The 17,682-nt window shown below is 38.6% G+C and overlaps 1 protein-coding gene across 1 annotated transcript in view; it reads left to right on the forward strand.

Annotated features, from left to right (window-relative positions):
* Nucleotides 1–17,682, forward strand: part of SLC22A31 (solute carrier family 22 member 31) — a 125,564-nt gene that overhangs the window by 58,815 nt on the left and 49,067 nt on the right. The window contains exon 3 of the mRNA XM_053694109.1: nucleotides 2,834–2,988. Coding sequence (XP_053550084.1) covers nucleotides 2,834–2,988 — 155 coding nt within the window. The remainder of the gene's footprint in view (nucleotides 1–2,833; nucleotides 2,989–17,682) is intronic.

Raw genomic sequence — 17,682 nt, forward strand, 5'->3', positions numbered from 1 at the left:
GGACGTGGTCCGTACCTTGAAGTTTTACTTGCAGGCGACTAAGGATTTCCGTCAGTCGTCTTCATTATTCATTGTTTATTCTGGAAAGCATAGGGGTCAGAAAGCTACGGCTACCTCTTTTTCTTTTTGGCTGAAGAGTATCATCCGTCTGGCGTATGAGACTGCTGGACAGCAGCCTCCTGAAAGAATTACGGCTCATTCTACTAGGGCTGTGGCTTCCTCATGGGCATTTAAAAACGATGCTTCTGTTGAACAGATTTGCAAGGCTGCAACTTGGTTGTCTCTTCATACTTTTTCCAAATTTTACAAATTTGATACTTTTGCTTCTTCTGAGGCTGTTTTTGGGAGAAAGGTTCTTCAAGCAGTGGTGCCTTCCATTTAGGTTCCTGTCTTGTCCCTCCCTTTCATCCGTGTACTGTAGCTTTGGTATTGTATCCCACAAGTAAGGATGAAATCCGTGGACTCGTCATATCTTGTAGAAGAAAAGTAAATTTATGCTTACCTGATAAATTTATTTCTTCTACAATATGACGAGTCCACGGGCCTCCCTGTCATTGTTTAAAGACAGATTTAAATTAGATATATTTTTTGTAAACTTCAGTCACCTCTGCACCTTTGGCTTTTCCTTTCTCTTCCTAACTGTCGAATGACTGGAGGTGGAGGGAAGGGAGGAGCTATATATACAGCTCTGCTGTGGTGCTCTTTGCCACTTCTTGTTAGCAGGAGGATAAATCCCACAAGTAAGGATGAAAGCCGTAGACTCGTCATATCGTAGAAGAAATTAATTTATCAGGTAAGCATAAATTTACTTTTTTCATTCTCTGGTTCAACATAATGCCTTTATGTCCAACAAAATGCACATAGAATATTAAAACTGATATGAAAACATTCATGGAGGTGGTATTTCATGATTTCAAATTTTAATAAGATCTGAAACACTACTGTCTCTACCTATGTTCTTAATGTTAACAACTCAGTTTATATATAGATCCTCTACAACAAAATGTCAATTGTCGTAATAACAGGTATGTTTTGCCATAAAGTAGAGAAGCATTTATCTTCCAAATATAAAGTCAGGTTTAAAAACTGTATGTTTATGCTTTTAATGTTAAAAGACCAACTTGGTGTTTGTCTCTTGAAAATTGTATTAATGTTCCATAGGGACTGTTTCTAATAAATTGTGATCCAGATATATTTTGTTTAATAACAGCATTTCCAATTTAGATAATCTAACATAAACAATTTTGGAAAATGAATAACTGTAAATGTTGCCAATAGTGAAACATTTGCTGAAAAGAAAGACAAAGTTGCACGTAACTGGATTCAATTGCTCCAATCAAGTAAATACGAATTATCCAATTAATTGCGAAATAAAAGGTTTATAAGGGAACCTAATGATACAACTATCATCAGCTGCTTGAGAAAGGCTGGAGACCCAGCCGAAACGCGTAGCAGAAACCAAAAGGAGAATACACTTTTTTACAGATCTGCTCAGAAGACAGCCGAGAGTCGTAAGCACAGGAGCGACGTGTTTGGACACACCTCCGAAAGTCAAGTTGTCATGCTGAGTTGGCGTGGAAGTTTCAACCCGCTATCCATGGTACTCACAGGGACCATGATAGAGGCCAACACATAATCCACGCTCAAGGAAGTGCTACAAAGATCCGGACAGCAGATATGGTCTGTACAAATTCTAGAAATAAGACTTTTACCGGAAATCGCCACATCATATGGACAGTTGCTAATATACACGGAGCAATTCTTTCCAATAAATAACACAGAACAATTCTTTTCCAAATTATGCATTAGTGCAACAAATAATACCCGGGTATAAAACTTTTTACAGAAGCACTTAGTTTTAATATTAGACTGTTACTTGTATAGACGTATTATTTGTATATTTTGTCTTAAAGAGTTTTTTATACAAATTTTTATTATGAAATACTAGTAAAGATTATGTTAAACAAATAGCTGGTTGTTAACCGTTTTTATCTGATTTTGTCTATCTCTTTTTTTAACCCCTTAATGACTGACAACGTACGACGTACGTCCTAAAAAAAAATATAGTTAATGCCTGAGGACGTACAGCGTACATCGTCAGTATTGGAAAGTGTTGGAAGTGATCGCTTCCAGCCGCTTTCCGGTTATTGCTGTGATGCCTCCATATTGAGGCATCCTGCAATAACAGTCCTTGGCCATCCGATGCAGAGAGAGCCACTCTCTATTACATTGTGATTATACATATATTTTTACTTAGATAGAGGTATCTCCAATGGAACAGTTGGGGATCAAAATAAGTGCCTCATTAGGAAGGAATCAAGATGGATATATAGAGGCCTAATTATCAAATGTCTGTTGGACCTGATCCGACAGTGCGGATCAGGTCCGACAGACCTTGCTGAATGCGGAGAGCAATACTCTCTCCTTATTCAGCATTGCACCAGCAGGGGGGTGTCAATCAACCCGATCGTACTCGATCGGGTTGAATTGTGGCGATCTCTGTCCGCCTGCTCAAAACAGGCGGACAGCGTTATGGAGCAGCGGTCTTCGGAGCTTGATAAATGGGCCTCATAGACTCAAAACAGCTTTTGCAGGACATTTTGTAGGTTAAAAAAAAGACTTGTAAATGCCCCTCTTTCACATGGATGATACAATTTGTTGAGCACAATGTTTTAATGAAGATTTTATTGCCCAGTTTGCCATGGTGTAATGAAGGATTCCATATTTAGTTGTTCTGTGCTTTGGTTAAAGGGTTTCTTACTTTTGGGGCACATGTAGTTATCCTGGCACAATAGGAATTGTTTCCTCATAGACATATTTTTGTCTCCCACAGATTTGGACGTCGTGTTGCTTTCATCAGTGCCTTGGTATTGGCACTGCTGTTAGGAGGTGCTGTGTCTTTATCTCCAGAATATCTTCTGTTCATGCCCCTCAGAGCTGGGTTTGGTGCCACTCTGGCTGGAATGTTCCTCTCCTTTTACATAGCAAGTGAGTTCAATATACCATAAATGTGTGTTTTATGTATGCATTGTACTGTATACTCTCACAGCTCAATCTGTTGTGGCTTCCAAGGAATATAAACACCTTGTAATTACAAGACTTTTCTGTTGAATTGCAATAAATGAATATACTAATAAAGTAAGAATACATTTTGAATACATTAACTTGTTTGCTACTATGTTTTTCAGTGGATAAACTCCTGTCACTTACTTGGAGGAGCCAATGCAGACTTATTACTAGAGTAAACAAAGCTTGTCACTGTCATTTTGTGAACAAATCTTTGGCCTCTATTTAACAAAGTCTGCCGGACCTGATCCGACAGTGCGGATCAGGTCCGCCAGACCTCTCTGAATGCGGCGAGCAATACGCTCTCCGTATTCAGCATTGCACCAGCAGCTCACAAGAGCTGCTGGTGCAACGCCGCCCCCTGCAGACTGGCGGCCAATGGGCCGCCAGCAGGGAGGTGTCAATCAACCCAATCGTACTCGATCGGGTTGATTTCCGGCGATGTCTGTCCGCCTGCTCAGAGCAGGCGGACAGGTTATGGAGCAGTGGTCTTTGTGACCGCTGCTTCATAACTGCTGTTTCTGGCGAGTCTGAAGGCTCGCCAGAAACACGTGCCTAGAAGCTCACTACGGAGCTTGTTAAATGGGCGCCATTGTCTTATTTTCTCAAGTGAGACCACTTAAAATGTTTGCACTTTTTAAAAGTTTGCCTTGCAAACAATCGGCTAGATTTAGAGTTTTGTCGGTAACGACCCGAAAAGCTAACGCCGGCTTTTTTCTGGCCACACCATAAAAATAACTCTGGTATTGAGAGTCCACATAAAGGCTGCGTTAGGCTCCAAAAAAGGAGCGTAGAGCATATTTAACGCAGCTTCAACTCTCGATACCAGAGTTGCTTACGGACGCGGCCAGCCTCAAAAACGTGCTCGTGCACGATTCCCCCATAGAAAACAATGGGGCTGTTTGAGCTGAAAAAAAACCTAACACCTGCAAAAAAGCCGCGTTCAGCTCCTAACGCAGCCCCATTGTTTGCTATGCGGAAACACTTCCTACGTCTGCACCTAACACTTTAACATGTACCCCGAGTCTAAACACCCCTAACCTTACACTTATTAACCCCTAATCTGCCGCCCCCGCTATCGCTGACCCCTGCATATTATTATTAACCCCTAATCTGTCGCTCCGTAAACCGCCGCTACTTACATTATCCCTATGTACCCCTAATCTGCTGCCCTAACATCGCCGACCCCTATATTATATTTATTAACCCCTAATCTGCCCCCCACAACGTCGCCTCCAGCTGCCTACACTTATTAACCCACTTAGGTTTATTTAAGGGGGGTTTGGGTTAGATTAGGGGTATGTGGGTGGTGGGTTGTAATGTTGGGGGGGGGGGTATTGTATGTTTTTATTTACAGGCAAAAGAGCTGAACTTCTTGGGGCATGCCCCGCAAAGGGCCCTGTTCAGGGCTGGTAAGGTAAAAGAGCTTTGAACTTTAGTAATTTAGAATAGAGTAGGGCATTTTTTTATTTTGTGGGGCTTTGTTATTTTATTAGGGGGCTTAGAGTAGGTGTAATTAGTTTAAAATTGTTGTAATATTTTTCTTATGTTTGTAAATATTTTTTAATTTTTTGTAACTTAGTTCTTTATTATTTTTTGTACTTTACTTAGTTTATTTCATTGTAGTTATTTGTAGGTATTGTATTTAATTTATTTATTGATAGTGTAGTGTTAGGTTTAATTGTAGGTAATTGTAGGTATTTTATTTTATTAATTTATTGATAGTGTAGTGTTAGGTTTAATTGTAACTTAGATTAGGATTTATTTTACAGGTAAATTTATAATTATTTTAACTATTTTAGCTATTAAATAGTTCTTAACTATTTAATAGCTATTGTACCTGGTTAAAATAAATACAAAGTTACCTGTAAAATAAATATTAATCCTAAAATAGCTATAATATAATTATAATTTATATTGTAGCTATATTAGGATTTATTTTACAGGTAAGTATTTATCTTTAAATAGGAATAATTTATTTAATAAGAGTTAATTAATTTAGTTAGATTAAAATTATATTTAACTTAGGGGGTGTTAGTGTTAGGGTTAGACTTAGCATTAGGGGTTAATACATTTATTAGAATAGCGGTGAGCTCCAGTCGGCAGATTAGGGTTAATGTTTGAAGTTAGGTGTCGGCGATGTTAGGGAGGGCAGATTAGGGGTTAATACTATTTATTATAGGGTTAGTGTGGCGGATTAGGGGTTAATAACTTTATAATAATAGCGGTGCGGTCTGCTCGGCAGATTAGGGGTTAATAAGTGTAGGCAGGTGGAGGCGACGTTGAGGGGGGCAGATTAAGGGTTAATAAATATAATATAGGGGTCGGCGGTGTTAGGGGCAGCAGATTAGGGGTACATAAGGATAACGTAGGTGGCGGTCGGCAGATTAGGGGTTAAAAAATGTATTTGAGTGTCAGCGATGTGGGGGGACCTCGGGTAGGGGTACATAGGTAGTTTATGGGGGTTAGTGTACTTTAGAGCACAGTAGTTAAGAGCTTTATAAACCGGCGTTAGCCCAGAAAGCTCTTAACTACTGACTTTTTTCCTGCGGCTGGAGTTTTGTCGTCAGAATTCTAACGCTCACTTCAGCCACGACTCTAAATACCGGAGTTAGAAAAATCCCATTGAAAAGATAGGATACGCAATTTACGTAAGGGGATCTGCGGTATGGAAAAGTCGCGGCTGAAAAGTGAGCGTTAGACCCTTTTTTGAGTGACTCCAAATACCGGAGGTAGCCTAAAACCAGCGTTAGGAGCCTCTAACGCTGGTTTTCACGGCTAACGCCAAACTCTAAATCTAGGCCAATATGTTTTCTAAATACAATTAATTATAAATCATCTCTATGTTTTGCTAAATTATATAATAAATATTATCAGTTTTCCAAGCCATTTGTAATGAGGTCTACCTGGGTGGAAAATATATGAGAGGTCACGTGCTTCTGCTCATATGCGCATATTGTTGACGGTGATGCCATCAGCTAACTGCAAGCACCCGCACATTAAACGGTTATGCACAGATAGTGAATGCGCCAAACAGTGTCGGATCACTGAGATTACAAGGTAAGTATTTTACTGTCTTCATTCGCATCCCCTAGAGTTAACAAGCACAAACCCCTAAATTAACGAGCTTAGCATAATAAAAAAAATTCTAATTAGCAGGTTCAAGCTTTGTTCATCAATGTAAGAAAATAATGGTGTTGAGCTGTGCTGTCATTCATGAGAGGGGGTGAAGGTACTGTATAGGAAAGTACCATATGTAATCTTCACTTTCATTGCTGCTATTTGCTACAAATACCATAATGCTATAAGCCAATTGCTCAGTTGCAATAAGCATTGTAACAATGCAGGAGCATGCAGTAGACTCATAAATATGCAAAATGTATGAATTGCCATAGGAACATTTATAATGAGGGGGCATGTGTTTTGGCGAGGGCCATCTAAACAGACATTATTGAGCCACCAATCATCAAGCGTTACCCAGGTGCTGAACCAAAAATGGTCCGGCTCCTAAGCAGCTATGGACCACTTGGGAGAAAGCTAAAATCATCTGATGAGTCTGACGAGGCATAAGTGCATAGCCACCAATCACCAGCTAGCTCCTAGTAGTATGTTTCTGATCCTGAGCTTGCATAAGTATGCTTTTCAACAAAGGATACTAAAGGAACAAAGCAAATCTGATAGTTTTAAGAATGCTCTGTCTGAACCATTTGTTTATAGGTGACTTTCATGTCACTGTAAGCTTGTGACAAACTGCACTTCCAGTTCTCAGAATTGGAAAAAAAAACAATTCTCAAGTTATATTACAGGAAAGGTGGCAATATAATAACAAAGGTATACTGCATTATTTTACTATATATAATTAAACATTTTATTTTATAATGTGAACGCGTGCCATTCCCCTTTTAGGCAGTCCCTACTCCCTGAGTGCAAGAAAATATAACCTTCTAAATAATGATAATAACAATCAGCTAGATTGCGAGTTTGGCGTTATGAGTGAAAAAGCATCGTTATGGCCTATAACGATGCTTTTTCCCTAACGCTGCTATTACAAGTCTTGTCAGAATAGCTGTACCGCACACTTTTCTTTCATGCAATTGGCAAGAGTCCATGAGCTAGTGACGTATGGGAGATACATTCCTACCAGGTGGGGCAAAGTTTCCCAAACCTCAAAATGCCTATAAATACACCCCTCACCACACCGACAATTTAGTTTTACAAACTTTGCCTCCTATGGAGGTGGTGAAGTAAGTTTGTGCTAAGATTTCTACGTTGATATGCGCTTCTCAGCATTGTTGAAGCCTGATTCCTCTCAGAGTACAGCGAAAATCAGAGGGACGTGAAGGGAGTATCACTTATTGAATACGATGATTTCCCTAACGGGGTCTATTTCATAAGTTCTTTGTTATCGGTCGTAGAGATTCATCTCCTACCTCCCTTTTCAGATCGACGATATACTCTCATATTCCATTACCTCTACTGATAACTGTTTCTGTACTGGTTTGGCTATTTGCTATATGTGGATGGGTGTCCTTTGGTAAGTATGTTTTTTATTACTTAAGACACCCCAGCTATGGTTTGGCACTTTATGCATTTATATAAAGTTCTAAATATATGTATTGTACTTATATTTGCCATGAGTCAGGTTCATGTATTTGCTTGTGCAGACTGTCAGTTTCATTTGGGTAAAATAAAAAAAATTAAGATTTTTTTTTTTTTTCTTACCTGGGGTTTAGTCTTTTTTTCAATTGACTATTTTCTTACAAATTGCGGGCCTAATACTATTAGGCCAGCGGGTGCGCCAAATGCTAGACTTTATTGCGTCATTCTTGGTGCGAAATATACATCTATCGTCATTTCCGGCGTCATAGTTGACGCCGAAGCCTTACACACGGTTGCGTCATTAGTGACGCAAGTGTGTCATTTCCGGTTATTATTGGCCGTACTTGGCGCCAAATTTTTTCATTATTTTAATACCCCATTGATGTTTGCCTCTTGCCTTTTTCTTTATCAGAGGGCTAGGCTATTTGCATTTTTTTACCATTCCTGAAACTGTCATATAAGGAAATTGATAATTTTGCTTTATATGTTGTTTTTTTCTTTTACATTTTGCAAGATGTCTCAATCTGATCCTGCCTCAGAAGTATCTGCTGGAACTTTGCTGCCTGACATCGGTTCTACCAAAGCTAAGTGCATTTGTTGTAAGATTGTGGAAATTATTTCTCCGAATGTCATTTGTAATAGTTGTCATGATAAACTTTTACATGCAGATAGTGTGTCCATAAATAATAGTACATTGCCAGTTGCAGTTCCTTCAACTTCTAATGTACATGATATACCTATAATTTTAAATAAGTTGTTTCTGATTCTATCCAGAAGGCTTTGTCTGCATTTCCACCTTCTAATAAACGTAAAAGGTCTTTTAAAACTTCTCATTCAGTTGATGAAATTTCAAATAACCAACAACATAATAATTTATCCTCCTCTGATGAGGATCTATCTGATACAGAAGATCCTTCCTCAGACATTGACCATGACAAATCTACTTCTTTATTTTAAATAGAGTATATGCGTTCTTTATTAAAAGAAGTGTTAATTACTTTGGATATTGAGGTAACTAGTCCTCTTGACGTTAAGTCTAATATACGTTTAAATGCTGTTTTTAAACCTCCTGTGGTTTCTCCAGGGATTTTTCCTATTCCTGAGGCTATTTCTGATATGATTTCTAAGGAATGTAATAAGCCAGGTACTTCTTTTATTCCTTCAAGGTTTAAAAAATTGTATCCTTTAGCAGCAAATTCTATAGAGTTTTGGGAAAAAATCCCCAAAGTTGATGGGGCTATTTCTACTCTTGCTAAATGTACCACTATTCCTATGGAAGATAGTACTTCCTTTAAGGATCCTTTAGATAGGAAGCTTGAATCTTATGTAAGGAAAGCCTATTTATATTCAGGTCATCTTCTCAGACCTGCAATTTCTTTGGCTGATTTTGCGGCTGCATCAACTTTCTGGTGGGAGAATTTAGCGCATCAAGAATTGGATTCTGACATATCTAGCATTATTCGCTTACTGCAATATGTTAATCATTTTATTTGTGATGCCATTTTTATATTATCAAAATTGATGTTAGATCCATGTCTTTAGCTATTTTAGCTAGAAGAGCTTTGTGGCTTAAATCTTGGAATGCTGATATGACATCTAAATCTAGATTACTATCTCTTTCTTTCCAAGGTAATAATTTATTTGGTTCTCAGTTGGATTCTATTATTTCAACTGTTACTGGGGGAAAGGGAGTTTTTCTGTCTCAGGATAAAAAAACCTAAGGGCAAATCTAAGGCTTCTAACCGTTTTTGTTCCTTTTGTCAAAATAAGGAACAAAAACCCAATCCTTCCCCCAAGGAATCTGTTTCCAATTGGAAGCCTTCCTCAAATTGGAATAAATCCAAGCCATTTAAGAAACCAAAGTCAGCCCCTAAGTCCGCATGAAGGTGCGACCCTCATTCCAGCTCAGCTGGTAGGGGGCAGAATAAGGTTTTTCAAGGATATTTGGATAAATGCTGTCCAAAATCAATGGATTCAGAGCATTGTCTCTCAAGGGTATCGAATAGGATTCAGAGTAAGACCTCCTGTGAGAAGATTTTTGCTCTCACGTATCCCAGCAAATCCAGTAGCAGCTCAGACTTTCCTGAAGTGTGTTTCAGACCTGGAGTCTTCAGGGGTAATCATGCCATTTCCTTTTCAGGAACAAGGTTTGGGGTTTTATTCAAATCTATTCATTGTCCCAAAGAAGGAAAATTTATTCAGACCAGTTCTGGATCTGAAAATTTTGAATCGTTATCTAAGAGTACCAACTTTCAAGATGGTGACTATAAGGACTATTCTGCCTTTTGTTCAGCAAGGACATTATATGTCCACAATAGACTTGCAGGATGCATACCTTCATATTCCGATTCATCCAGAACATTATCAGTTCCTGGGATTCTCTTTTCTATTCAAGCATTACCAATTTGTTGCTCTTCCATTTGGCCTAGCAACAGCTCCAAGAATCTTTTCAAAGGTTCTGGGTGCCCTACTCTCTGTAATCAGAGAACAGGGTATTGTGGTGTTTCCTTATTTGGACGATATCTTGGTACTAGCTCAGTCTTTACGTTCTGCAGAATCTCACATGAATCAACTAGTGTTGTTTCTTCGGAAACATGGTTGGAGGATCAATTTACCAAAGAGTTTCTTGATTCCTCAGACAAGGGTCACCTTTTTAGGCTTCCAGATAGATTCAGTGTCCATGACTCTGTCTCTAACAGACAAGAGACGTTTACAGTTGGTTGCAGCCTGCCGGCACCTTCAGTCTCAGTCATTCCCTTCAGTGGCTATGTGCATGGAAGTTTTAGGTCTCATGACTGCAGCATCGGACGCGATCCCCTTTGCTCATTTTCACATGACACCTCTACAGCTTTGTATGCTAAACCAATGGTGCAGGGATTATACAAAGATATCACAATTAATATCCTTAAATCCCAATGTTCGACACTCTCTGACGTGGTGGATCACCATTGTTTAGTTCAAGGGGCTTCTTTTGTTCAGCCAACCTGGACTGTGATCACAACAGATGCAAGTCTTTGAGGTTGGGGAGCTGTTTGGGAATCTCTGACAGCACAAGGGGTTTGGAAATCTCAAGAGGCGAGATTACCAATAAATATTTTAGAACTCTGTGCAATTCTCAGAGCTCTTCAGTTTTGGCCTCTGTTAAAGAGAGAACCGTTCATTTGTTTTCAGACAGACAATATCACAACAGTGGCATATGTCAATCATCAGGGTGGAACTCACAGTCCCCAAGCTATGAAAGAAGTATCTCGGATACTTGCTTGGGCGGAATCCAGCTCCTGTCTTATCTCTGTGGTGCATATCGCAGGTGTAGACAATTGGGAGTCGGATTATCTCAGCTGTCAGACTTTACATCCATGGGAGTGGTCTCTCCATCCAGATGTGTTTTCTCAGATTGTTCAGATGTGGGGTCTTCCAGAGATATATCTCAGGGACTCTCATCTAAACAAGAAACTTCCCAGATACCGGTCCAGGTCCAGGGATGTTCAGGCGGAAGCAGTGGATGCGCTGACACTTCCTTGGTGTTATCATCCTGCTTACATTTTCCCGCCTCTAGCTCTTCTTCCAAGAGTGATCTCCAAAATCATCATGGAACAATCGTTTGTGTTGCTGGTGGCTCCAGCATGGCCACACAGGTTTTGGTATGCGGATCTGGTTCGGATGCCCAGTTGCCAACCTTGGCCACTTCTGTTAAGGCCGGACCTACTGTCTCAAGGTCCGTTTTTCCATCAGGATCTCAAATCATTAATTTTTAAGGTATGGAAATTGAACGCTTAGTACTAAGTCATAGAGGTTTCTCTGACTCAGTGATTAATACTATGTTACAGGCTTGTAAATCTGTCTCTAGAAAGATTTATTATAGAGTTTGGAAGACTTACATTTCATGATGTTCTTTTTATAAATTCTCTTGGCATTCTTTTAGAATTTCTAGAATTTTACAGTTTCTTCAGGATGGTTTGGATAAGGGTTTGTCTGCAAGTTCCTTGAAGGGCCAAATCTCTACTTTTTCTGTTTTATTTCACAGAAAGATTGCTATACTTCCTGATATTCACTGTTTTGTACAGGCTTTAGTTCGTATTAAGCCTGTCATTAAATCAATTTCTCCTCCTTGGAGTCTTAATTTGGTTTTGAGGGCTTTACAGGCTCCTCCATTTGAGGCTATGCATTCTTTGGACATTAAACTACTTTCTTGCAAAGTGTTGTTCTTTTTGGCTTTCTCTTCTGCTAGAAGAGTTTCTGAGCTATCTGCTCTTTCTTGTGAGTATCCTTTTCTGATTTTTCATCAGGATAAGGCAGTTTTGCGGACTTCTTTTCAATTTTTACCTAAGGTTGTGAATTCTAACAACATTAGTAGAGAAATTGTTGTCCCTTCTTTGTGTCCTAATCCTACGAATTCTTTGGAAAGATCCTTACATTCTTTGGATGTGGTAAGAGCTTTGAAATATTATGTGGAAGCTACTAAAGATTTCAGGAAGACTTCCAGTCTATTTGATTTATTTTCTGGTCCTAGGAAAGGTCAGAAGGCTTCTGGTATTTCCTTGGCTTCTTGGTTAAAACTTTTTATTCATCAAGCTTATTTGGAGTCGGGTCAGGCCCCGCCTCAGAGAATTACAGCTCATTCTACTAGATCACTTTGTGGGCCTTTAAGAATGAAGCTTCAGTTGATCAGATTTGCAAAGCGGCAACTTGGTCCTCTTTGCATACATTTACTAAACTCTACCGTTTTTATGTATTTGCTTCTTCAGAAGCAGTTTTTGGTAGAAAAGTTCTTCAGGCAGCTGTTTCAGTTTGATTCTTCTGCTTTTGATTTAAGTATTTTTCTTTCATTTATGAGAATCAACTTATTTTTTTGGGTTGTGGATTACTTTTTTCCAATTGGCTGTTTTTATTTTTATCCCTCCCTCTCTAGTGACTCTTGCGTGGAGTTCCACATCTTGGGTATTGCTATCCCATATGTCACTAGCTCATGGACTCTTGCCAATTACATGAAAGAAAACCTAATTTATGTAAGAACTTACCTGATGAATTCATTTATTTCATATTGGCAAGAGTCCATGAGGCCCACCTTTATTATGGTGGTTATGATTTTTTGTATAAAGCATAATTATTTCCAAATTTCTTTTGTTAATGCTTTATACTCCTTTCTTTATCACCCCACTGCTTGGCTATTCGTTAAACTGAATTGTGGGCATGGTGAGGGGTGTATTTATAGGCATTTGAGGTTTGGGAAACTTTGCCCCTCCTGGTAGGATTGTATATCCCATACGTCACTAGCTCATGGACTCTTGCCAATAGGAAAGAAATGAATTTATCAGGTAAGTTCTTACATAAATTATGTTTTTTGGGCGTCACGCAACGTCAGTACCGCACTTTAAGAAAAGTATTTTTGTCAATGGGACTTCCATAGCGCCGGTATTACAAGTTTTGCTGTGAGGCCAAAAAGTGAGCGGTACAGCCTAAAATGACAAGATCCGTACTGCCATCTAAAGTCAGTAGTTATGAGTTTTACGTTATAAAGCTGTACCATAAAACTCATAACTAAAGTGTTACAAAGTACACTAACACCCATAAACTACCTATTAACCCCTAAACCGAGGCCCTCCCGCATTGCAAACACTTAAATAAAATTATTAACCCCTAATCTGCTGCTCCGGACATCCCCGAACTGAAAAAATGTATTAACCACTATTCCGCTGCTTCCCGACATCGTCGCCACTATAATAAACCTATTAACCCCTAACGTAATCCTAACCCCCCCCTAACTTAAATATAATTAAAATAAATCTAAATAATTAATAAATAAATAATAGTTATTAACTATTTACTAACTACCTAGTTAAAATCAATACAAACTTACCTGTAAAATAAAACCTAACCTGCCTTACAATAAAACCTAACATTACAATAAATTCAATTAATACAATACATTTATCTAAATTACAAAAAATAAATATACACTAAATTACACAAAATATAAAACGAAATTATCAAAAATAAAAAAGAATTACTCCTAATCTAATAGCCCTATCAAAATAAAAAAGCCCCCCCCCCCCAAAAAAAAAACCCTAGCCTACACTAAACTACCAATGGCCCTTAAAAGGGCCTTTTGCGGGGCATTGCCCAAAGAAATCAACTCTTTTAGAAATCGGCTCTTTTACCTGTAAAAAAAAATACAAACAACCCCCAACAGTAAAACCCACCACCCACACAACCAAACCCCCCCCCCAAATAAAAACCTATCTAAATAAACCTAAGCTAACCATTGCCCTTAAAAGGGCATTTGGATGGGCATTGCCCTTAAAAGGGCATTTAGCTCTTTTACTGCCCAAACCCTAAGCTAAAAATAAAACCCACCCAATAAACCCTTAAAATGAAAACTAACACTAACCCCCGACGATCCACTTACATTTTTAATAGACCGGACATCCATCCTCGGTTAGGTTTAGGGGTTAATAGGTTTATTATAGCGGCGGTGTGATTGGACGGCAGATTTGGGGGTTAATAATCTTTAAATAGTGTTTGCGATGCGGGAGGGCGGCGGTTTAGGGGTTAATAACTGTAATGTAAGTGGCGGCGATGTTAGGGGCAGCAGATTAGGGGTTAATAGTTTTATGTAGGTGGCGGCGATGTCGGGGCGGCAGATTAGGGGTGTTTAGACATGGGGTTTATGTTAGGGTGTTAGGTTTAAAGGTAACTTTTTCTTTCCCCATAGATATCAATGGGGCTGCGTTACGGAGCTTTAGTTTCCGCAATCGCAGGTGTTAGGCTTTTTTTTGCTGGCTCTCCCCATTGATGTCTCTGGGTAAATTGTGCACTAGCACATCAAAGCAGCGCTTGTATTTGTGTGAGGTATGGAGCTCAATGCAACCATATCGCCCGCACAAACCTGCTTTTTGCAAACCTGTAATAGCAGCACTATGAAAGGGGAGCTGTGAAGATAACGTACAAGTAATTAGCGAGCAGCCATAACGCCAAACTCGTAATCTGGCTGAATGATAATAATGTAATTATTAATATTACTTAGTGGGATTCAATATGCTTCACATTGTATATAATTTGCAGTACATTATTCTCCAATGAAATAGGATACAGTGTTTGTATTCCCACAGTTTACAGTGTGGGAAGCCATTGTGCTTGAGAGTTTTGTTAATCAAAGGCGTGTGTAAACAGATACTTCCTTTATTAAAGAAGAGGAGCTTTTTGTACAGTTCTGGCAAGAGATTTGGACAGTGCAAGATTACAAGTGGTGCGCTATTTAGCGTTCCCGAACGAACATAAACTTTGCTAGAAGTAATCTGTTTGGATGCACGTTGAAAATGAGGTTTGTGCGCAAGCAAAACCTGACACGCGTTAACTTCCGGACTTCGGATATTGTGACCGCTCTAACTTATTCTCCCCATAAACTAGAATAGATAAGAAAAAATGTAACACTTATCACTCGCACGCTAACCTGACAGGAGATATTAATATTTCACAATCCAGTGTTCTTCAAATACAGGAAAGGTTTATTTTTATTGTAAATATTTCTGTATATATGTGTATATGTATGTGTGTGTATGCAATTATATGTATACATATGTATTTATATGTCTAAGTACATATATACACATATAAATACATAAGTGCATATGTACACACATTTATATATATATATATATATATATATATATATATAATGTCTATATGTGTATACATATGTGTTTATATGTGTATGTATGTCTGTAAATACATATATACACATATAAATACATAAGTACATATGTATATATATATATATATATATATATATATATATATATATATATATATATATATATATATATATACAAACTTTCAACTCATAATACGAGCTTAAAACCCAACGCGCAAACACCCGTGATAAACCCCTTTTCACTTGTGCATAACTGTTAAGACACCACTTGTAATCTATATGTGCAATAAAAAAAAATCTGGTATGTTTAGAGACCCCTAATGAAGTTTATTTTCAAGTCCCTCTCTCAAAAACATATATGAAATTTGTCTGTATAGTCAGGTGAACACCTTGCAAGAAAAAAAAAGATGCTTATATTTCTGTACTGCACAATGGGGCCTTTCTAATCTATATTATAACCTCAAAAGCCTGTATGGGCCCCTATTTCCCATGTGACTACCCTTGATGACAATTTAGTAAGGTGATCACAGTAATAGCAGTATACACTGGGACATGTTCAGTATTATTTACTAAAATCTAAGAAAGATTTTTTTTTTTAACAGTTTGTGCCGCAGCTATCTCATATGCCATGAATTATAAATATAATAATGGCATAATGTGAATCTTCTGGGCCTGCTGAAAAAAACAATATATCATTTGTGTGGGTTTAAATGTAGGTAGCAATAAAGCTCAAAATTTGCTTAGCACTGGGGTGAAAAAAGGCTTAGCAACGAAATGGTTAATAATATTTTTTAAAAATTATTATATATTAAGAATTTTTTACAGTTTCTAATAATTTTTAAAAATATTGTTTTTTAATATTTTATATTTAAAATGTCAATAATGCACCTTAAGATAACTAAGTTTTCATGTGTGCTAACAACACTTTCAGGAATCTGGACTTAAAGGGACGAAGTAATGCTGTCAATATTATGCGCCTAGATTACGAGTTCTGCGTTAGCTTTAAAAAGCAGCGTTGAGGGGTCCTAACGCTGCTTTCTCCAACATAGGTGTGTCCGGTCCACGGCGTCATCCTTACTTGTGGGATATTCTCTTCCCCAACAGGAAATGGCAAAGAGCCCAGCAAAGCTGGTCACATGATCCCTCCTAGGCTCCGCCTACCCCAGTCATTCTCTTTGCCGTTGTACAGGCAACATCTCCACGGAGATGGCTTAGAGTTTTTTAGTGTTTAACTGTAGTTTTTATTATTCAATCAAGAGTTTGTTATTTTGAAATAGTGCTGGTATGTACTATTTACTCAGAAACAGAAAAGAGATGAAGATTTCTGTTTGTATGAGGAAAATGATTTTAGCAACCGTAACTAAAATCCATGGCTGTTCCACACAGGACTGTTGAGAGCAATTAACTTCAGTTGGGGGAACAGTGTGCAGTCTCTTGCTGCTTGAGGTATGACACATTCTAACAAGACGATGTAATGCTGGAAGCTGTCATTTTCCCTATGGGATCCGGTAAGCCATGTTTATTACGATCGTAAATAAGGGCTTCACAAGGGCTTATTAAGACTGTAGACTTTTTCTGGGCTAAATCGATTCATTATTAACACATATTTAGCCTTGAGGAATCATTTTATCTGGGTATTTTGATATAATAATATCGGCAGGCACTGTATTAGACACCTTATTCCTTAGGGGCTTTCCCAAAGCATAAGCAGAGCCTCATTTTCGCGCCGGTGTGGCGCACTTGTTTTTGAGAGGCATGGCATGCAGTCGCATGTGAGAGGAGCTCTGATACTTAGAAAAGACTTTCTGAAGGCGTCATTTGGTATCGTATTCCCCTTTGGGCTTGGTTGGGTCTCAGCAAAGCAGATACCAGGGACTGTAAAGGGGTTAAAGTTTAAAACGGCTCCGGTTCCGTTATTTTAAGGGTTAAAGCTTCCAAATTTGGTGTGCAATACTTTTAAGGCTTTAAGACACTGTGGTGAAAATTTGATAAATTTTGAACAATTCCTTAGTGGATTTAAAGGATGCGTATCTACATATTCCTATCCACAAGGAACATCATCGGTTCCTAAGGTTCGCATTCCTGGACAAACATTACCAGTTCGTGGCGCTTCCTTTCGGATTAGCCACTGCTCCAAGGATTTTCACAAAGGTACTAGGGTCCCTTCTAGCTGTGCTAAGACCAAGGGGCATTGCTGTAGTACCTTACTTGGACGACATTTTGATTCAAGCGTCGTCCCTTCCTCAAGCAAAGGCTCACACGGACATCGTCCTGGCCTTTCTCAGATCTCACGGATGGAAAGTGAACGTGGAAAAGAGTTCTCTATCCCCGTCAACAAGGGTTCCCTTCTTGGGAACAATTATAGA

Source organism: Bombina bombina, chromosome 1, assembly GCF_027579735.1.
Source record: "Bombina bombina isolate aBomBom1 chromosome 1, aBomBom1.pri, whole genome shotgun sequence".
Lineage (NCBI taxonomy): Eukaryota > Metazoa > Chordata > Amphibia > Anura > Bombinatoridae > Bombina > Bombina bombina.